This window comes from Lissotriton helveticus, chromosome 11, assembly GCF_964261635.1.
Source record: "Lissotriton helveticus chromosome 11, aLisHel1.1, whole genome shotgun sequence".
NCBI classification, from domain to species: Eukaryota; Metazoa; Chordata; class Amphibia; order Caudata; family Salamandridae; genus Lissotriton; species Lissotriton helveticus.
In genome coordinates, this window is record NC_136072.1 from 1,062,663,257 (window position 1) to 1,062,686,950 (window position 23,694).

A 23,694-nucleotide genomic window follows, 5' to 3' on the forward strand; every position below is an offset into this window, starting at 1 on the left:
AGCCTGCATTACCGCAGTCTTGCACGCCAGACAACATTAATGCCAAGACACATGGATTGATTTACGAACAATGTGTGTTAAAAACGTTAAGAAAATGCTTGTCAGCTATTTAGTTCCTCTCATTTCAAGTTTTACTTAATCTTGCCTCCCTCAGAGGAAGCTACTTAATCATGTTGTATTTCTTTCTGTATTTTTTTCCATGCATACATTGAGCTGTGCAGATGTTTATGAAGTGCTTTGACTCAAAGCACTGAAGCTGAAGCCAAAGCAAAGTGCCTGTCTGTGGATTGGCCTCTGCAGAGCACACAAGACAAGGGTCATGTATTCCAGTCGTAATTGCAATTGTGTGAAAATGTGTTTGAAGGGGGTGCACAGATGGCAAAATATTCACAGGGCAAAAGCAAAAGTAAATACATTGCTTAAATGTGAGTAAATGCAGTGTATGTTTGGGAGTGGTGAAGTGAGGGAGATGCAAGGAAGTGCATTCGGGGAAGACTGAAAAGAGTGCTGAAGAGGAAAGAGAGGTGGCTGAAGATGGACAAAATGTGCAGAGAATAAAGGATATATATATATCTAACATAAAGCCCACCTAACAAAGCCAAAACTCCTTCCACCGGACTCAATACTATTGAAATTTCACAAATGTAACATTATGAAGGTTAATTATTTATAACAAATCCTTGTTGTTACTCATTTATGTTAAACAGCTAACAACCATTGACAAAGCTAATTTTATTGCCAAGTTTTAGGTGTAGGTCAGTTGTTGCGTTATCTATCTGGATGCAATTACATCTCGGAAAGAAACCAAAATACTGGTCGGGTAGCACACTATGGGAATCACAGACATTTATTTTACGTATTACCTTTTAGAGGCAAAACATTTTTCATCTCACTTAAAGACCTGTCTTCACATACTTCTATATGACTGATTTCAATCAGCAGCTGTGGATCCTTCCCAAACCCTGGGTAGAGCATTTTCTTACAACGTTGATGCCGCATACAGTGCAAGACACCGGGCAAGCACACACTTTAAAAAGCTGACGTCGCATTGTACAATTTTCACATTACAGTAACTATTGAACTTATTAATGCAGTAAGATATAGGGCAGTTTTTTATGTGCTTAATATTACAAAACTACACGTTCCCACTGGTTTATAAGCCTTGCATTAATCACAAAATTCATTTGCTTTAAAACGCACCATATGCCAATCATTTTTTAAATTTTTTTCTCTGGAGGATAATCCAGCTTGGACCCCACGTTTGTCCATTAAATCTTGCCCATGTCGATCACTACACAAAAGTCATACCAAACTTTAAAGCTCCACCAATTTGAAATGTCACCAGCAGCCACTGCGCACAAGCTCCCACATCAACCATCACATTACAATTGCAGCACAGCTAAACTTCTGAAACAATGTTTAAGTATATTTAAAATACCATCTGCTAAATTAAAACCAGGAGAACATACAGGAAGAAACAGACTTGCAACATCATAGAGCACAACCCAATTGAAAGTACAAACGATTCCAAGAACTTTTTTAAAAGAGTCCCGAAGCCGGCAAATAGTCATCCCTGCCAAACTTGACATCAAATGAAAAAATTCCCACAAAACCTTATCTGCCATAACAGTTTTGCTATAAAGAGCACAATAATGAACCAGAGTATTGACTGAGTAAGTCAAATTGGGAGGAAGGCTACACGTTCCAAGGCGCTGGTAGGGTACCGTGAAGTTGATGGAAAAACTTAGCACTTAACATGTAGGATATACTGTAAGTGACCAATGCATCATTTTCTATCGAGTAGGAACACAGATAGACATGGATGAGACTGGACATATTGGTCAGATACACAAACTATGGCACTGATATAATGAACTGCCAGATGTAAAAATATATGATTTTTAATGTTTTTCTGTGCCTCTGAAATCATTCTGCCTATCAAATACATGCTCTGTGCGCTCCATTGCTATTGCTTATACAAATTGGCTCCCTTGAGCTTTGAGCCGACGGGCTCCTGGACGACGCACCTGCGTGCCGGTTTGGGCATCGAGGCCTTTGACAGTTGTTTGGCGGCCTTCTCTTCCACCCCTAACTATTTTCTCTACTGATGAGGGAAGTTATCCCGAAACCCGAGCCATGTCTCGGGCGATATCCAAAAACCCGGGTCATGTATCGGGTCTAGAGATCATCAGTTCTACAAGTACCGACTTGCACCCACTGGGGTGAACCACTCAAGAACTCCATGTACCAGATTCCCGAGGGGCGATCCGGAGGAGGGGCTAGCGGTGTGCGCTCCATTGCTATTGCTTATACAAATTGGCTCCCTTGAGCTTTGAGCCGACGGGCTCCTGGATGACGCACCTGCGTGCCGGTTCGGGCATCGAGGCTTTTGACAGTTGTTTGGCTGCCTTCTCTTCCACCCCTAACTATTTTCTCTACTGATGAGGGAAGTTATCCCGAAACCCGAGCCATGTCTCGGGCGATATCCAAAAACCCGGGACATGTATCGGGTGTAGAGATCATCAGTTCTACAAGTACCGACTTGCACCCACTGGGGTGAACCACTCAAGAACTCCATGTACCAGATTCCCGAGGGGCGATCCGGAGGAGGGGCTAGCGGTGTGCGCTCCATTGCTATTGCTTATAACTCTTTAAAGCTATTCTCCTTCTACAAGAATATGTCGGTGTTTTAACTCTTTAAAGCTATTCTCATTCTACAAGGATCATACATCTGCAAAATCAGTGCAAGGGAAAGCTAAAACTACAAATTTACTTTTTAGCAGATTTCACAAGACAACAGAGATTTCCTTGGAATATTTTTCGCCATTAAAGTTTTATGTAAAATAGCTTCAAGAATTCAGTTCGGTTTTGCAAACCTGTCAAAGGTCCCTCTGCAGCACCAATTTTGAATATTACTTATAGGGTGTATAAGCCACATAATCACATCGAACTGACAGCACACCATTCTTTCCACTTGTCCGTTCTTTATGGCTGCAACATTGTTTGCCATTCCATAGACATGCGATTATTGTGCTAATTTATAAAAAATATTCTGCAAACTCAAAAATATATCAATAACTGTATGGAAGCTGTAGCCAAGAGAAATCATGTAAACTTCCTTAAACTTAAAAGTCACACGGCCAAAGTTGTTAAATTTGGAACGGATACCCTCAGCTAGTCACTGTCATCATGGTCGACTGCACTTGGACCCAGGACAGTATATTCTGAACAAAACTTCCAGTTTCTTTGACAAAAAGCTATTTCCCCATCCAAATTAGTCATGTAGCCGCTATTTGCTTTCAGTTTCAAAGAATACTGCGAGAAGTGCTCCCTTTGTTTCCTACTACGTCACGCAAAAAAGTAATTCAAGCCCTCTTTCTCTTCCCCCGCTGGATTATAGGAACTCCAGTTAATACTTCAGTACTTACTACAATATCTTCAAACCGAGCAGAAATCAACTGCTCACTTGCTTCACAATCTTCCCCCACAAGTCTACTTCATCTCATCTTGCAAATCTACACTGGCTGCCCATTTATCAATAGGTTTTCTACAAGGCTCTCTGCTTTACCGATCAAGCAGTCACAAATGCAAACTCTTTACACCCAAGGAAGTAATTCAGGTGATGGACCACACCCTACCTAACTCGCTCAGCCTCCAATAACAAACTAACTGTCTCATGGATCAAGTGGCTGCAGGTAAAGTCGGCGCTCCTTTTCCTATTCACTAAAAAATAAGAGAACTCTCTCCAGGTTCATATTAGCAGCTCCCTCACTCTCGGGCTTTTTTGCAACAAATTGTTTTACAAAATACGGTTAATACAGTAGCATTAATCTCCTAATATCTAGGGTGTTTCTATTAGCACCCGAAAGCCTGTGGGCATCAGTGACACTCTGACAAACTATCACCACCAGTAGGTCACAATTTAGGATTAAAAGGGAGAGTACCAGCCTATCATCCTTCTAAGGTTAGTAACTGAGTGAAATTAAACAGGGTGGCGTTAAAACTGTTGCATTAAAAAACAGAACTGTGGTAACAAAACTATATAAACAACAAATTATTACCATTAGTATGGTGCAAGTTAAATTTCATTTACCTGCTAAAAAGATTTTGATTTTTTTGCTGCAACTCTTCAGATGCAGTCAATGTACTGCAGGTATCCAGCTGTTGCTTTAAATTGTGAATTTCTGACTCATAGTAATCACGCAAATCAGATATGTGCCTGGCATGTTTTTCGCGAAGATTCTCTCTAATCCTGCAGGAAACAAATTAAACTTTACATTTGTGCCTTAGAATGCAATTTCAAACATGTGGATCATGTTGCCACCAAAATCAAAACCAATGGGGTTGGGAAAGCAAAAATCAGATCTGCTAAAATAGCAAAACACATGCTAAAATTATTTGCTTACCAGTTAACATTTCTTTTCTTCAGGTCTTCATTTAGTGCAACATTAAGGTACTGAAATTTATAAGACCTGTGTGTGTGTGTTGGTTGGGCACTTCTGTTTCTCTGTAGAAAGAGCATCAGGTCACAAAGAAATACATTTGCCCACAGAACAGGTGGATAAAACTATTTGCGTTTTCGCTCGCAGAAAAAGTAGTTGAATGGAACAAGTGCAGGGTCCTGACCCTGTAAGCTTTTAAGCTTTCTATGGGTATATAGTTAACATTTTTTACAAGTGCAAAATAAATATATTCTACAACTCACAGACGTTGGTTTTACACTTAGGGAAATAATTAATAACTCCCTCACAAAGACAAGGGGTCCATGCTCTTCCAGTTCCTAGGACTTGTTAGACATTTAGAGGGTGGCACGATGCACTCACTTTTTTAAAATCTAAAACTTTCTTCTTATTCTGTTTTTTTTTTTAACTCCTGGTCTTTCAATTCCAAATATTTTAGGCGCTCCGAGACGTTTTAAAACGTTTTTTCATTTATGATCCATTATTTAGAGAAGATAAAAATTCCTTTTTCTTAGCTCTTTCAAATTCTTTTTACTTTTAAATAATCATTTCCATTAATAGATCTTCATAAAACGGATTTTCCACTAAGAGATCATCAAGATGGTATTCATTAATATTGTTTTAACCAGGTTAACAACCTTACTTGGCGCGGCAAGAATCATTGATGGCACAGTGCTTCACAATTGATTCCTATGACCAATGGAGGACCGTAAAATCTAATATACAATGTAATATTATGGTAGAGGAGACCTATGCTCTTAGCCTTCTGTCTTTTGAGTATGTTCACTGAATCACCACTGGAAGTCCAAGACCACCACCAAAGCAATTCCCATCTTCTGATCCACGAAACAATACACAAAAATACAGAAACAAGTAAGCATCAGATATGCAAATTATAAAAAATACAGTTTTAGTTCTATAAAATGACACCTTCATATATGTCTTTCTTGCACTTGATGCATGCTCTCTTTTCGTTGGCGTATACCAGTGCTTCATTTAAGGCCAACAATCAGCCATACCAGAGTCTGTTTTCTGTACTTGTGCTGCTCCAACGAATCATGACAAGGACATCAACTTAATAGAAAGTGTTTGCTGTGGGGCCTTATGGGAGTCAGAGATGGGAGTGGTCATATTTGCTGGGGGTCTCTGGGCGAACAAGGAGGCCCAAACCTCTCCCCTTATCCCACACCCGGTGATATTGGCGATTGATTGCTTGGGGAGACTGCCTGCTGCAGAAATGCCATTTGGCCAAAGGGTGACTAAGATGGTTGAATACACTGAAAATTCTCTCCCTGAGTGTAAATGCTCTGACCAATAGAGTTATAAGAGAAATCGTTGCCCACTACCTCCGCAAGCAGGCACTAGACTTTTTCAAGAATCACATTGTAGGTGTCTCCAGCGAGGCCCCTACATGTCCTTGGTGCACGCTGGAGTCACTAAAGGCTCAAGATGGGTGGCGATACTGATGCGAAAGAGATCCCCATTTCAAATAACTAGGAAGTGGGCGGATCCAGCCAGATGCTATGTAGGTATCCAAAGTAGGTGGGGTAGGCAAATGTTATTGATCCTCAGTTTGTACACCCCTCATCACCACGCCAATGCTTCAACAGCGTGTCCTTAACAGAATAGGTCCAGTATTGCAGGAGTCAGATGCCACAAGACACAATTAGTGGGGGGGGGGGGGTCATCACAAATCCACACACAGCACTGCAACCCCACATACTTCTACTAACTTGACACAATTCATACATGCCCTGGGCCTTACTAGCTTACGGACGTGTGGAGGCTGAAACACCAACTAGAGAGAGAGAGAGAGAAAATGAGAAAGAGAATAAGAATGAGAGAAAGAGAAAATGAGAAAGAGAGAAAATGAGAAAGAGAGAGAAAGAGAGAAAGAGAGAAAATGAGAAAGAGAATGAGAAAGAGAATGAGAAAGAGAATGAGAAAGAGAGAAAGAGAATGAGAAAGAGAATGAGAAAGAGAGAAAGAGAGAAAGAGAGAAAGAGAGAAAGAGAGAAAGAGAGAGAGAGAGAGAGAGAGAGAGAGAGAGAGAGAGAGAGAGAGAGAGAGAGAGAGAGAGAGAGAGAGAGAACTCCTTTTTCTCCTAAATCCTTCTCTCAACTGGATTATGTGTTTGCCCCGACAAGTGAAGCAACACAAGAGGCGAGGATCAGGGGCCATTCCCTCCTCAGAATTCTACTGGGAAGAGATGAGAGGGGTATTGATGTCCCAATAGGGTGATGGCTAAATGCTTGAGAATTGCAGGGTAAGGATATGTTGGAGGGATTAAGGATGGAATCCAAATTTTTCTTTCAAGAAAACAAGAATACTGTGGATTTCTCGGTTAAACACTGGGAAGCCTATAAAACTGTCCTTAGAAAAAGAAACTAATACTTAGAGGTCCAGGGTATAAGAAGCAGAGTCAAAAAAGTGATGCCCATAGAGAACGTGATTAGCAAAAGAGAGGCTCTTTACAGGAACATGGGTGTAGCGTAAGACTTAAGAATCTTAGCAATACTAAGAGAAGAATACATCACCACTGTCCATCCGACTGCAAAAGAACAGTATATAGCCCAACAGAGACAACCATATGAGATAGGGGAGAAATCTGGAGTCTACTGGTCTGGTTAAGCAAACGAGGCCTCAAGATAGGCTGTGGAAATCAGACTACAGGAAGGGTGGACAAACAACAATGACCGGGGCACTGCACAGGAGTTAGAGGCTTCCAAGCAGCACTGTATAATGGGTGGCAACAGGTAGAGGAGCAAGATGTGGCTTACTTTCTCAGGGAGTTGGATCTACCAGCTCGGACTTCTGAGGACAAGACGACCCTGAAGTTTTCTCTGGCAGAGCTGGCTGACGCACTCAATAGCATGCCCACTGTTCCGTACCTGAATGGCTCCCTGCCTATTATACAAAAGACTATGCCAATTATTGGCACTCACTTGCTAAATAGGTATAAGGAGGCATGTGGGAAAGATACATCCTCCAGATCTACGTCATGCCACTATAGTGGTGCTTCCCAAGCCAGGCAAGCCTGAAAATAACTGTGGTGCCTAGAGGCCCACCTCCCTTCTCAATACCGAAGTAAAAGTCCTGGCAACAATGTTGGCGAATAGACTGTTCTGAGTTGATTAGTGTATCAATCACCCCCACCAAACAGGCTTTATGCTTTTGTACCGCTTTTGGCCGCCATAAGAGTGGCAGGGTATGCTCAGACGTGAGTCCCTTGCTCACTTTGCCACTGGATTCAAGCAAGCCGGGCTGAAGACGGCTGGAATGCCAGAAACCGGTCCTCGGTAGCTTGTTTCCGGTCCAGGGAAGACATGGCTTGGCAGTTCGGGCTGGATTGTTCCCATGAAGCACAGGGTCAGACTGATTTGCATGTAGGCATGTCTGAACTGGGGTGGCAGAGTGGGCTAAAGAACGGTGATGGATTAAACCCAGATAGACTGGGTGTGAGTGTTTGATTGATTCAGATGCTCCGTCCATCACCACCCCCTTTTGTACCGCTTTTGGCCGCCATAAGTGTGGCAGGGTATGCTCAGACATGAGCCCCTTGCTCACTTTGCCACTGGATTCAAGCAAGCCGGGCTAAAGACGGCTGGAATGCCAGAAACCGGTCCTCGGTAGCTTGTTTCCGGTCCAGGGAAGACATGGCTTGGCAGGTCGGGCCGGACTGTTCCCATGAGGCACAGGGTCAGACTGATTTGCATATAGCCATGTCTGAACTGGGGTGGCAGAGTGGGCTAAAGAACGGTGATGGATTAAACCCAGATCTTTTGACTGGGTGTGAGTGGTTGATTGATTCAGATGCTCCGTCCATCACCACCCCCTTTTGTACCGCTTTTGGCCGCCATAAGTGTGGCAGGGTATGCTCAGACGTGAGTCCCTTGCTCACTTTGCCACTGGATTCAAGCAAGCCCGGCTGAAGACGGCTGGAATGCCAGAAACCGGTCCTCGGTAGCTTGTTTCCGGTCCAGGGAAGACATGGCTTGGCAGTTCGGGTTGGACTGTTCCCATGAGGCACAGGGTCAGACTGATTTGCATATAGCCATGTCTGAACTGGGGTGGCAGAGTGGGCTAAAGAATGGTGATGGATTAAACCCAGATCTTTTGACTGGATGTGAGTGTTTGATTGATTCAGATGCTCCTGAACCCCCCCCCCCTTTTGTACCACTTTTGGCCGCCATAAGTGTGGCAGGGTATGCTCAGACGTGAGTCCCTTGCTCACTTTGCCACTGGATTCAAGCAAGCCGGGCTGAAGACGGCTGGAATGCCAGAAACCGGTCCTCGGTAGCTTGTTTCCGGTCCAGGGAATACATGGCTTGGCAGTTCGGGCTGGACTGTTCCCATGAGGCACAGGGTCAGACTGATTTGCATATAGCCATGTCTGAACTGGGGTGGCAGAGTGGGCTAAAGAACAGTGATGGATTAAACCCAGATCTTTTGACTGGGTGTGAGTGTTTGATTGATTCAGATGCTCCGTCCATCACCACCCCCTTTTGTACCGCTTTTGGCCGCCATAAGTGTGGCAGGGTATGCTCAGACGTGAGTCCCTTGCTCACTTTGCCACTGGATTCAAGCAAGCCGGGCTGAAGACGGCTGGAATGCCAGAAACCGGTCCTCGGTAGCTTGTTTCCGGTCCAGGGAAGACAAGGCTTGGCAGTTCGGGCTGGACTGTTCCCATGAGGCACAGGGTCAGACTGATTTGCATATAGCCATGTCTGAACTGGGGTGGCAGAGTGGGCTAAAGAACGGTGATGGATTAAACCCAGATCTTTTGACTAGGTGTGAGTGTTTGATTGATTCAGATGCTCCGTCCATCACCACCCCCTTTTGTACCGCTTTTGGTCGCCATAAGTGTGGCAGGGTATGCTCAGACGTGAGTCCCTTGCTCACTTTGCCACTGGATTCAAGCAAGCCGGGCTGAAGACGGCTGGAATGCCAGAAACCGGTCCTCGGTAGCTTGTTTCCGGTCCAGGGAAGACATGGCTTGGCAGTTCGGGCTGGACTGTTCCAATGAGGCACAGGGTCAGACTGATTTGCATATAGCCATGTCTGAACTGGGGTGGCAGAGTGGGCTAAAGAACGGTGATGGATTAAACCCAGATCTTTTGACTGGGTGTGAGTGTTTGATTGATTCAAATGCTCCGTCCATCACCACCCCCTTTTGTACCGCGGGTAGTGTTACTAGGCACAATCTTAGGAGGTTACCTAATTGTCTGGCGCCACACAAGAGCACAGCTATACTGTTGCTGAATGCTGGAAGAGATTTGATTCTATTGATTAGAGCTACCTGATTCTGGTGGCAATTGAGTTTTGCCTTAACTATAGCAAATAGGTGGCATTGTTGTATAAGGCACCTTTGGCTGCAGTCACGGTCAACGGGACAACATTGCCAGGTTCCCCCTTAGTTGTGGCACCAAACTGGGATACTTACTGTCGCTCCAGCTTTTTGCCCTCTGCATAGAAGCCCTGGTGTGCTGGTTGAGGACGGGCATGACAGGATTCCTCAAGGTCGTGGGGGAAAGGAAATTCTGCTTGAAGCAAGAGATATTCTGCTTTATTTCTGAGTCCAGGAGATGGCCATTTTGGCGCCCTATAAATATTTCAACTCTTCCAACGCTACTCAGGGCTTAGGATCAATTGTGGAAAATCAGTGTTGTACGCTGTAAGCAAAAGGGGAACCTATGCCACTCCTACCTTATTCTCAAGCAATGGGTTTTGATACCTAGAGATTGAAATAACACAGAACAACACACTCTTCCTGGAACGCAATTTATAGACAGTCATCCGGGAATACCAGGTGGAGCAGTAAAGTGGAAACGATTGCTACTGTCTTTGTTGGGGAACACGGCAATATTTAAAATGGTTGCGCTCCCAAACTTGTTATATGTCCTACAAAACACCCCACCTGTGCCGGAGGCAAAGTTTGATAGAATAGAAAGGATTGTGCATAACCTTCTATGGGTTGGGGCACACCTGGGATAACCTTACAGACTGAGCAACAATCTGTATTTAATGGAGGTATTGCACTGCTTTACGTAAGGGCCTACTGGTGGTCCTAGCAAATGTAGAAGATAAATGAATGGAGTTTCGCCTCGAGAACAGTCTCTGCAAAGAGAATAGAGAGGCAGGGGATGGAAGACAGCTCATACAAACACAACCATTTAAGCAAGAAAAGTAGACGTTGCCTACCATGCCCAACCCAGGCAATGTTGGAAGGCTAGGACAAGGCTAACAGGGGCCTAGGGTGGCACAGTCACATGACATAGAAAACACCACTGTGGAAAGCTTCTATGCTAAAGGAAGTGAGGAAGCTCCCTGGGTTCAGAGGATGGGACACCATAGGAATATCCATTATGAGAGATGTAATGGATGCAAGTGGGCTGAAATCTTTCAAAATGTTGCAGCTCGAATAGGACTTGTATCCGACACAAAGATATAAATACATCCAACTACAACACGCATTGCATGCAGAGAATATAAACTGAGAGAAGACCACTAGAGAGACGGGTACTCGGGTTGGAATGACTAGAAAGGCGATCTGACAAATACACTGCACAATAATGAACAATAAACCTGATATGTTAACAAAAGTTAGAGAGACCTAGGAGAAGGATGGCGCAAGATGGAAGACACCGAGTGGTAAGCGGCCTTGATGCATCACAGGGAGGTTGGCCATTAAGTCCAAACTGTGATTAGTTAAGTTAACAATTCTTCATAGAATTCATTATAATGGAAGCAGACTATTCAAGATGCCCAGAGTGCCTACAATATAGGGTGAGCGAGAGCACATTCATTCACATTCTATGAGAATGCCCCCCTAGAAGCAATCACGAAGGTGGTCGTCCCCATAGAACCACAATTCATCTTGCTGGGTGTCCTAGGCGACATGGATCTCACCGCTGAATTAAGGAACTCCTTCTCTGCAGGCATGAAGGCCGTTGCACAGTGGATGACTACCAACTATCTACAGTGCAACGTTAGCAAGACTGAAGTTATGCTATTCCGAGAGGCCAACTTATTGTGGACCCCGGACTGGTGGCCATCCGATCTTGGTACGGTCCCAGAACCTAAACAGGTCGTCAAAAACCTAGGGATCCGCCTCGATTAGGATTTGTCGCTTAAACAACACAGCAACTTCATTGCAGGCTCTTGCTTCCACATCATTAGCATGCTGCGAAAAATCTTTCCCTTGCTGCCAGACTCTTTTAGAAAAACTCTAGTGCAGGCCCTTATCCTGAGTCGAATCAACTACTGTAACGGCTTGCTTCTCTCCGCAAACGGAGTGTTGGCTAGATTACAGGTAGTCCAAAAAACGGCGGCTCGCCTAGTCCTAAATGCCCCTCCAAGAACAGCATCAAAACCACTCTTAAATAAACTACACTGGCTTCCCATCCGACAAAGGGCAACATTTAAAATATGCTGTATTATTCATAAAAGCTTAAACGGACAAGGCCCTACCTACCTGGAACAGAAATTTATGCCCTACATCCCCTCTAGATCACATCTAGCACAAACCATTTACTGGTAGTACCTCGTGCCAAAAAAAACAGACACGGAGGCAAAGCATTATCTGTAGTGGGAGCCACACTATGGAATAGACTCTCAGACTCTGTACTGAACATCTGAAATTCAGAAGACACCTTAAAACCTTGTTGTTTAAAAATGAGATTTAGCCTCAGCTTTACGCATCCCCTCTGTGTATGTAAAACGGCCCAAAAGCGCAGAGATACTCCAGTTGGAGTCGATTCCAGCGCTATATAAACTCGTAAATTAATAAATGTTCCATCTTCTGTAAACTGGGGTTCATCCTAGCCAAAAGAGATATTGCTAAGATGAGGGGTGAACATCAAGCACCTACTAAACAGCAATGGATCGCTATGCTGGACCAGTGTACGGAGGCATAGAGGGTGGTCTCAGTCTACATTGCTTGAGGTTGCCCCGAGAAGTCTGATAGATTCTGGGGTCGATGGAGAGAATACTATGGTTTGGGAGGTCTGGCATGGGCGACGATTCACCTAATAGCTAGAGGTAGCTAAGTGACATCAAATACTTCCTACCATGTCATTGAGATCAAGGAGTAACATAAAATTACCTTTGACCCTGAATCCCAGGAAGTAATTTCATAAGACTGTGATTTTGATGACAAAACAGTTACGGAAGCCTACTGTATACCTGAAAGAGAAAATGTGGCGCTAAATCATATGTGGATAAACAAGAGATTTTTTTTTTTTTTAATTTAAAAGAGGTCAGGCCCACTGGTACTAATTTGTATGGACCATATCTTGCAAATAATATATGTTATTGGTTTGATTTACTCATTGTCATTTTTGATACATTTTAATTTATGATTACTTATACAGAACTATTACACTTTCGGAAGAAAAACATGGCAGTTCTGTTCAAACAATTTTGAATCAAACATGTCAACGAGTTTTAAAAAGGTGTATTTTTAATTTTTTGTTTCAATTTTATATTTGAAAAAGTGCACATTGCTCTACTGAAGTTATGTATTTTTAACTGAAAATGCACTTACTAACTGCTGAATTTAAACAGTGTCCATCAGAACACTCTTTTACATTCGGTTCTTGGCACTGCTTTCGCCACCTCTGAGGCAGGGGTCGCAAACTCAGTGCCAGGGGTGGCAAAAAGCACGCCAGAGGTCGCAGACAACATCCCAGGCAAACCCAAAACGACCTCCTTGAGGTCTGAGTCAGGACATGCAAACAGAGATCTAGTCTACTCGCTACTGAAGGGGGAGGTCCAGTTTGGATGTAGACCATTCAACAGACGAGTAGGTAAAAGAAAAGTTTGCGGGGGAGGAAGAGAAGAATCGGTTGATAATAAGCTGAGGAAAAAAAGACCTGTATACTGCAGAATGTGATGCAAGAGAAAATTGGAAACTATTGTATTAACAAGATGTCCCTTGTATGTTTTTAAAAATCCGGTAAAACACAGTGGTAAAGAAAATAGAAGTTGGGTACAAGCCTTTTTACCTGCACCCCACGAGGGAGACTACCTTTCGGCTCTCCTAATGTACATTTGTACAGTCTTCCATGACTTGCTCCACTAAGTGTATGGACGTACGATCAGTGCTTTGGTATTCGAGGAGCACATTTGACAATCTCCTCTATGTATGTTGCCCCAAAGGTTGCAGGGTGCTTCACAGGGTTTGGTAGCAGTCACATGTGCACCCCTCACTCCTTCTTTCTATGCTGCCCCCTTGCAGAAACTATTCCAAATGGAAGTGCTAAGGTGTCTGCTTTGAAATCACAAACTTTAATGGAGCTGAAATGATCTTTTAATGCCCCCCTGCATGGACAAAGCCAATTCCCGCAGATTAGCCTGTGATGTGAGAGGATCAATATCTGAATATTCAAAGGCATGGCCAATGCTGCACACCAACACAAACTGATGGGCTGCCAGAGTCATGTCCTGCTCTCTTGACCAAGACACCTTTATCCAGGAACAGTTCCTCACTGAACAAAGATTGTCTAGATCAAGTATACAAAAGAAGAGTGATAGGTCACCTGGGAAGTATGATATAATGGGGCTGTAACATGCTAATAGAAAATGTACTTTTCAATGGCTGCTTCTTTCCAAATGTGGGGACAACTTTAAACCTAAACAGTTAACGGGTCAATGTTAACATCTACTGTTTATAGATATAAGCTGATCGCTTCTGTTAATTCATACTTTACCTTTTTATTTGAGGTGGTCTGTACACCTCTGCAGTGAATTGAGACCTCTGTGCCACAGTGACAATCTAAGTCAGAAATTTCCATCCACTGTAGCTCTTGAAAGTGAATACCGCCGCCATGATCCTCTGGCTGTGAACAGAATGAGCACTGGAGATCACTGCATGCCACAGCTGGAGCCCAATAAGTAAAGCTCCCAGTTTTCTGTTTTTACTGATTTTTAGATGTAAATGTAGACATAACAATGGGTTTCCTGTCTGCATTTATTTTCTAAAAACAGAAAATACAAAATATTGTTTTTTTTTATAATTGACTCCATGCTATCATGCAAGAATTTGAGGCCAATATGTATACACCATTAGAGCATAGTAAGTTAAACAAGCATTTGCAATGCAATAGGCCTAGCATTTACATGAGTTTAAGCTACTGCGATTGTAAATAACAATGCGTTTTATTTAGGTTTCAAAAACCAAAACGTAAATAAAAGGCATTTTCATTTACAATGCCAATAGCTCAAACTCGCGTAAATGCGAGACCTGTTGCATTGCAAATGCTTGTTCAATATTATATACAAGTCATAGTTGCTGCTTAATTATCTTATGCAACTAACAACCATTGACAAAGCCAATAGTCCTGACATATATACATATGGTTGCAATGACAGAAACAGCAAAATATGTCGGGCGGCACTATGCTAAGCACAGATTTTTAAAGTATGTGTTTTTAAGCCACGTCCTTAATTGCACTGGCCACGCCCCTTTGAGACTCCCCCCAGTATGTTCATCCCACTTAAAGCCCTGTTCATAACCTATAGGAACATTTCTTAAAACGTCAAACCACAAACAAATGTTGAACCACAAACAGCTTAGCTTTTAAAGCAGCGCAAGGGGACGTGTGGGTCAGCGTCACAGCTGCTAAGCTGACTGACTTCATGGAATCACCTATAGCACGTGCAAGCTGGATCACGGATCTCCTCTCTGCATATTTTATCTCCTCTTTCCCAGTCGCTCCCTTCCTAAATCCATCCATCCATCCATCCATCCATGCATCCACCCATCCATCCATCCGTCCGTCCGTCCGTCCTTCCTGCTTCTGGCTCTGTTTCGCAGCAGCATATACCTATCGTTCCCTATTTGTCCCGGTGTACTTCTCTATTTCGTTCCCTCTCTGCCTCAGCCTGTCCCTCTCCAAACCTCCGATCGCCACGCGGCCAATCGCTTCGTCCATTATTTTTATCCTTCTTTTTCACAAAACCTCAGCTTCCTCTCCCCTCATTCAGGGATGTTGTACAAAAATCAGGAAGTGGGCATGGCGATTTTACACTGAATACTCTGTCTTGGGGAGACAGAACTCGTCATCTCCTCCATGTATAGGTCAAGACATTATTTATATGTACATACATACAGATTTCTGTGTATTCAGGTGCACTGATAGGGAAACTACCTTTACAACGACTCATTCACAACGAAGTGCCTGAACCACGACTCCTTAACAACGACTGAACCTGAATCACGAGTCTTTTAACCACTAATGAATTAACAACTACCTCTGGCCAGTAGATGGCACTCTTGGATTGTATATGAAATATGTATTACTATTGAAAAAACGGTGGCTGGCTGTATTTTATAAGGTTTTGTAGAGTGGATTTTTTTTTTAGCAAAGTAAGTTTAGGAAACAGTTTTAAAAAAAAATACTTTAAAATGTAAGTATTTTGGTAAGTATTAAAGATAAGTATTTTGTGTAATATATGTATACATATATGTGTGTATATATATATATATATATATATATATATATATATTACCTACTGGCGGTCTCCAGTAGGTAGTTATAGTTAGGACCTAGTTTCCATAGGAAATCCGCAACATTCTATTGGGAAAAACTTTGGCGCCGGTTGAGGAATTTGCTTGTAATTTTCCAAACTTTTGGCCAGCTCCGCTGCGCTCCTTCCCTGAAAGTCTCGGGTAGATTCGTCAAGCAAGGGCCGAGAAAAAAGGGGGGTCCCAAAACGTGTTTTCCCCATGTTAATTTCCATAGAACCTTTAGACACGGCTACAGCCCGAACCGCTAAACGGAATTACACCAAACTTGGCAAAATGGTAGAGTCTGGTACGCAGATCACGCTTTTGGTTAAATAGTGTAAATCCCTCCAGTAGTTCCTGAGAAAATTAAAGTTGAAATCAATTATATATCTATAAGCGCGCACCGTGCGCGCACCTTGCCGTGCACGAGCTTCATGCTGATTGGCTGCCACTGTCTGTCAACACTCCAAAACAGAAATGGATAGCAGCCATCTTGTGCCTCAGTAGACTGAGGCACAAGAAAGCAGAAAAAAAAGTGTAGAACTCAAAAAGGGGGCAGGGTAGAAGCACCCTGACCCCCTAGGCCTGCTCATGGGGTCCCACAAGGACCCCCAAGGCCAAAAATGTTTTTATAAAAAAAAACGGTATGTTTATTTAAAAATTACCCCCCAGGGAGACCAAATTGTGGGGGCATAGTGATAAAGAAGTGTGGGGGGTGCCCAATCCCCCCCACACTGCCCCGGGGACCGCCGCCCTCCGGGGCAAAGCAACGCAGGCCCCTGGCGCATACTGGAGGCTCCTGGTGGGCTAGTTGCCTCCCAGGGAATTAGTTCCCCCTCTGCAAACGCGCCCGTGGACTGCGCTGCAGAGTGGTGTAAAAAAGGGTGTGGCCTCATTACACCTCTCTGCAATGCAGCCCCGGGGAAATACTGGAGGTTCCTGGTGGGCTAGTTGGCCCCCAGGGACCCCCAGTATGCAAGGGGAATTAGTTCCCCCCTCTGCAAACGCGTCAGGGGGCTGTGTTGCAGAGAGGTGTACAAACATTTTTTATCAATTTATATTAAAAATATGTAATGTAATTTAAAAAATAATATATCTAAAAATAAAAAAATGTATAATAATATAGTAAATCAGTATAAAAAATATAACAATTATTACATTAAAAAATTTTCATTTACAAAACCATTGAAATTCACTGAAAAAACCATAGGTTACAGCCACGTTATAGTTAGGAATTAGCATTTAAAAAACCTTTGAAATTCACTGAAAAAACCGTAGGTTTTACACATTTAAAAAAACGTGTGTAAAACCTACGTTTTTTTCAGTGAATATATATTACCTACTGGCGGTCGCCAGTAGGTAGTTATAGTTAGGATTGATTTACATAGGGAAATCGTAACATTCTATTTGGAATAACTTTGGCGCCGGTGGAGGAATCTGCCTGAAATTTTCAGCAACTTTGCTTCGCGGCGCTCCGGTCCTTCCCTGAAAGTTTGGGGGGGATTCGTCAAGCGGGGGCCGAGATAAAAGGGGGTCCCAAAACGTGTTTTCCCCATGTTAATTTCCATAGGGCGGTCGGTCGCACTTTTAGCTCGAACGGCTGAATGGATTTTTACCAAACTTGGCAAAATTGTAGGGACTGGTAGCCCGCTGTGCCTTTGCTATGTCTCAAGATATGTGCTCCAGAGGATTTTGAGTAATTTAGGTTCAAAAAAATGTATATATCTATAGCCGCGCCCCGGTACGCGCACCGGGGAGCGTTCCGGGCGCGCCACGCGACTTGCGCACGGAAAGCTGATTGGCTCTCGGGTGTCTGTAAACATTCGAAACAGTCCGGAGCGGCCGCCATCTTGTGTCTCGGTAAGATCGAGACACAAGAGGTGGTAAAAACAAAGGGGGAAATAATCAAAAGGGGGCAGGGTAGACCCCCCCTGACCCCCTAGGTTTGATGTGGGGGCCATAAAAGGGTCCCTCGGGTAAAAAAAAAAATATTAATTTTTTTTCGATTTTCGCGGGGGGAGCGCCCGGTACGCGCACCGGGGAGCGTACTTTGGTGAAAAATAGTGAAAATAATAATTTAATATATTTATAAATATACTATTTAATAATATAATATATAAAAAAATAATTGAAAACAATCCCTCTGTGGTCATCCTGTAGCTCTCTTTCTCTTAACATTACTCTCTTTGTGTTCTTCCCTCATGGTAACTCCTTCATTAAATTTTTTTTCTTTTATTTTTTGGGGGGGCGCGCCCCGGTACGCGTACCCTAAGAAAAAAAATTTGACAGTGATTCATTAAAAATATAGGTTTATTTTTATAAATGAAAGGTAGTTCTAAAAAGAACTGGGTTTTTTCTTCTTTTTGTTGTTTTATATTTTTTTTAATGTTTTTTTGAACATTTTGTACTTTTTTTGGCTTTTCAAAACAGTTTTATATTTTTTTGTATTTTTTATGGGGAGAAACAAAAAACAGGGAATTGTAAATGGCTCAACAGGAGCAAAAAACAAGAAACGGAAAAAATTACTGTTTTTTGGGGCATTTGTGATTGTCACCAGCAAGGACGACGAGCTTCATGCTCTGTTCACCATAGGCGATGAGCTTGCCACATGCAATACATGTGATTCTAAAATCTGCAAATCGTGGCTGAATGCAAGGCATCGTCTACGTTGTATCTGGTCCCGATGGAGTGGGTTGCTTTCTTTTGGAGCTGGTCCTTGAACACTGGGGGAGGTGACTGGCCAGTTCCCTGATCTCTGCTTGAGAATAGTTGTTAGGATGCTTCCGGGTCATATGTCGAATCATGGTATTATTACCAAATGAATATTTTTTGTCTGGATTGCCCCTTGAGAGTTGTTCGCCACAGATTAGGCAAGTTACCTTGGCCGCATTCACTTTTTTCTTGCCCTCTGGGAGTGAAAAAAACTCCCATACAATGTGTTCTTTTGGCTTGTATGGGGTATAGAATAAGGAAGAAAGGTGGGGTTTTTCATCATTTGGGAAAAAAAACTGTCCTTAACCAATCAGAAGTGTTATTTTCAGGTCACAAGACCTAGGTTTTACTCATTTGGGAAAAACAACTGTCCTGAACCAATCAGAAGTGTTATTTTCAGATCACAAGACCCAGGCTTTACTCATTTGGAAACCAAAACTGTTCTGCACCAATAGAAAGTGTTATTTTCTGATCACATGACCCGACGCGCTTACGCTACGTGCCCCGGGGCGCGCCCGTGGTCGCGCTCCAGGGCGCGCCCCGGGGCGCGCGGCGTAAGCGCGTCGAGACATTCCGCGATCGTATGCGCACGCGTGCTTCCAGGTGCGCTTACGCTGTGCGTCATATGACGCATCACGCGTCTACGCGATACGTCACGATGTTGTTTTCGTTAGCGAGAATAGCGCTAACGGGGCGGTACCCGGTACGCGCCGAGATCGTATGCGCACGCGTGCTTCCGGGTGCGCTTACACTGTGCGTCATATGACGCATCACGCGTCTACGCGATACGTCACGATGTTGTTTTCGTTCGCCAGAATAGCGCTAACGGGACGCTCCCCGGTATGCGCCCCAGGGCTCGCCCCAAGTTAAAAATAAAAAAATAAATTAAAAAATTGACATAATTATACAATATAAAATTCGTTTTAAAATGTATTATTTTTTATACCTATAAAGATTTGCTATTAAAAAACCATTGAAATTCACTGAAAAAACCATTGGTTTCACACCAGTTATAGTTAGGAATTAGCATTTAAAAAACCTATTAAATTCACTGAAAAAACCATAGGTTTTACACCAGTTATAGTTAGCTGGAAGTTTTACTCGCATAAAACCATTGAAATTCCCACGTTATAGTTAGTTGGACTCACTATAACTTGCGCGTGCAATGCACTGCTGATGACGTCACATATTACATCACTCATGACATGGTCAGTGACATCACTCATGACATCACTGATGACACCATCCTTGTGACAGAGTGACAGACCTCCTTTCACTGTAATGTAACCCTTGAAACACATATTCAAAAATAGAAACTACAATTTTCAAAAGAAATGGAGATACCCATACCAGTTACCCATACCAGTTACAACAACCAATTCAGTAATTCCACCATCTATAAACACATCCACTCATTCACCAACAGTTCTATGTAGTCACTCACTCATACATATACTCACTCATCATATGTAGTGATACACCTATACATCCTGTTACACACCGACAGTCATCCAGAAGATACTGTCACACATACTCACACATGCAAATAAACTATTAAACATCCATTTATTTGCATATACAGTTATACACACACTACCACTTTACTTTTAAGGAAACTTACACATACTTACTCTCTTAAACAATCACTTATAGAAACACATACTAATTTAAACAGGAACTCTTACAATCCCTCACTCTCACATATACTCACTTATATACATCAATATTCACATACACTACATTAAAACATATGTAGTTACTGATAAAGACACTAGTGAGACAGTCATTCACTCACTAACATACACATATACACACTCATCCCCCCATACAGTCCTGCACATGTGCTGTATTGAAAACACATACAAACAGAGAGTCAGTCATTCATGCTTCTATGTGCTAAGTAATACCCCCACCAAACCATACAAACACTTATACTGATACTAAGAAAAACATCTAATAACCCATATACCTACAAATGTAGCTACTCACCAACCCATGCAGCCACTTATACACAAAGTGAAACATTAATACATATATTTAAATATCTAAACATTACTCACTAATGTTTATTTTTCAGAAAGACACACATTCACTGGATGGTGTCATCAGTGATGTCATGAGTGATGTCACTGACCATGTCATGAGTGATGTAATATGTGACGTCATCAGCAGTGCATTGCACGCGCAAGTTATAGTGAGTCCAACTAACTATAACGTGGGAATTTCAATGGTTTTATGCGAGTAAAACTTCCAGCTAACTATAACTGGTGTAAAACCTATGGTTTTTTTCAGTGAATTTAATGCGTTTTTTAAATGCTAATTCCTAACTATAACTGGTGTGAAACCTATGGTTTTTTCAGTGAATATATATATATATATCCATACTACTATTATAAAGAGAGAGCCCAAACCTTTGAGGCGGGTAATCTCAGTAACCACAGCACCAATCACAACACCCAAATACAGCGTTGGAAAGGGCAGTTGCAGCAGAAGGCCACCATATACATTTTTAAAAAAAAATTTTTTATTAACTTTTCAAGAAACAGTGGTGTTCATCACAATCATACAGTGCAAGACATACAATTGTACCGTAGGACACCATATACATTTAAAAGGTAAAAGAACCGTGCCAGAAAAGTAGTCTCTTGTGGGCGTGTCTACGTTGTGCTGGGGGCGTGACTAACGTTGGGGGCGTGTGGTACGCCCATCACATCGTGGGCTGTGGGCGTGTGTTGGGGGGCGTGACAAACGCTGGGGGCGTGACAAACGTGGGGGCTTGACAAACGCTGGGGGCTTGTGTCCGCCCTTCATGCCATGTGAGTCGTACATACAAGCGCCAATTACGTTGCTGCGCAGCATCAAGGGGCACGCTGGGGGCCTGAGAAACGCTGGGGCGTGTGTCCGGCCTTCATGCCATGTGAACGCAATTGCGCTGCATCAAGGGGCACGCTGGGAGCGTGAGAAATGCTGGGGGCGTGTGCTACGTTCCGCCCTTCATGCCATGTGGGTAGTACATTAATCAGAAGATCGTCTGCTGTGGGCGTGTGCTGGGGCATGAAAAACGCGTTCAGCTGGAGGCCTAGTAAGTAACATTACTGCAGCCTCTCCTGCGCGCTGTTACTGAACTCTCTCATTCAACGAAATTAGACGCGCCTGCTACCATCAACCAGGGCTCCCGCCGGGCTCAGGCGGCGGATCAGTACACTAATTACACGCGCCTGCTAACATCAACCAGGGCTGCAGCAGGGCCTCAAGCGGGGAACACGCGCCTGCTAACATCAAACAGGCCTGCATCTGGGCCTCAAGCGGGGGAACACGCACATGAGCGTGTCTGCGGGGACAATTACTGCAGCCTCTCCTACTCGCTGTCACTCAACTCTCTCATTCAACGGATTTACCCGCAGCTGATAACTCTCTTATTCAACGACATTACACGCGCCTGCTAACATCAACCAGGGCTGCAGCTGGCTCTTCTCCGTCCCTATGAAACAAAAAATGTTGTCTACCGCGAGATTTTAAAATAAATTGCCCTTGTCAAAAACACACATTCTATTTCATACCCGGACAACGTCGTCACGGGCTGCTAGTATGTATATATGTATATATGTATATATGTATATATATATATATATATATATATATATATATATATATATATATATATATTGCCACAATTGTGATTCTCCGCACCGACCGGTTCGCAGACTTCAAAAACACGCCAAAGTCAGTCTTCAAGATATAACTTAAATATTTATTGCGGTGCAAGCCATCAGACGCGTTTCGGACTTTACGTCCTTGCTCACTGATGGGGAGTGATTAGAGTGACCATTATTTAACCAGAGTTCACACACAAAATGCGCGCCAATTCATCTCAAAAAAGTAAACATCAACAGAGGACTACATTAACTCCTATAGTCCTTGATGAAACGTTTCAATGGGCGCCATTTTGACATTATACTTTTGTCTGTATGTTACATGTATATTTGTTCATTTACACATAATACACTCGAAATTGATACAGTATGATCGTACGGTTCAATATGCTTGCCCTTTACATCTTATTACTGTAACGCTATATATGCTAGATATTATACACAAGTGAATTGCTTTGTAAATTCATAAATTTTATGAATGTTATGTTTGCCCTTGATGTCTAGCAAGTTAACAACTGCATAGAGGTTATAACATATCTCGGGGTGAAGGTCATTGGGCTCTAAACACAGTAACATATTAAAATAACAATTTTGTTTTTTTGTTTATTTCTGTGTTCATATAGATATATAGATATAGGTTTATATATCTATATGGTTACAAGGGCATTTTTAATGGTTTCGGATGAGTATGAGTTTTTGGGTGGCACGGGAAATTTGGGGATTTAAGGTGGGTATGGGTTTTTGGGTGGGGTGGGTATGGGTTTTTGGGTGGGGTAGGTATGGGTTTTTGGGATTGCAAGAGAAATTTGAGGATTTAGGATGGTTATGGGTTTTTGAGATTTCAAAGGCATTTTTAGGGTTAAGGGTATGGATGGGTTTTTGGGTGGAAAGGGATTTTTTAGGAATTAGGGTGGGTGTGGGGTTTTGGGTACAAGGGTCATTTTAGGGTTTTGGGTGGGTATAGGTTTTTGGGTGGTAAGGGTAATTTTAGAAGTGGGTATGGGTTTTTGGGTGGTAAGTATATTTTTAGGGTTAAGAGTGGGTATGGGTTTTTGGGTGACAAGGGTAATTTTAGGGTGGTATGGGTTTTTGGGTGGCAAGGGTAATTTTAAGGTTGGTGTGGGTTTTTGGCATTGCAAGAGTATTTTTAGGGTTTAGGGTGGGTGTGGGTTTTTGGGTGGATAGGGAATTTGTAGGGTTTAGGGTGGGTATATATGTTTTTGGATGGAAAGGGGATTTTAAAGGTTTGGGGTGGGTGTAGGTTTTTTGGTTGGAAAGGGATTTTATATCATTAATAGGGAGTAAAGGGGTGCATGTGTGTGTGTAGATATATATATAAAAAATACTCACCAATACTAAC

General features: G+C 42.8%; 1 protein-coding gene across 2 annotated transcripts in view; it reads right to left on the reverse strand.

Moving 5' to 3' along the window:
• The window catches only part of MPHOSPH9 (M-phase phosphoprotein 9), a 584,582-nt gene that overhangs the window by 240,724 nt on the left and 320,164 nt on the right, over nucleotides 1-23,694 (reverse strand). For both annotated transcript variants that reach the window (XM_078667592.1, XM_078667591.1), the window contains exon 11: nucleotides 4,094-4,252. In XM_078667592.1, coding sequence (XP_078523718.1) covers nucleotides 4,094-4,252 — 159 coding nt within the window. The remainder of the gene's footprint in view (nucleotides 1-4,093; nucleotides 4,253-23,694) is intronic.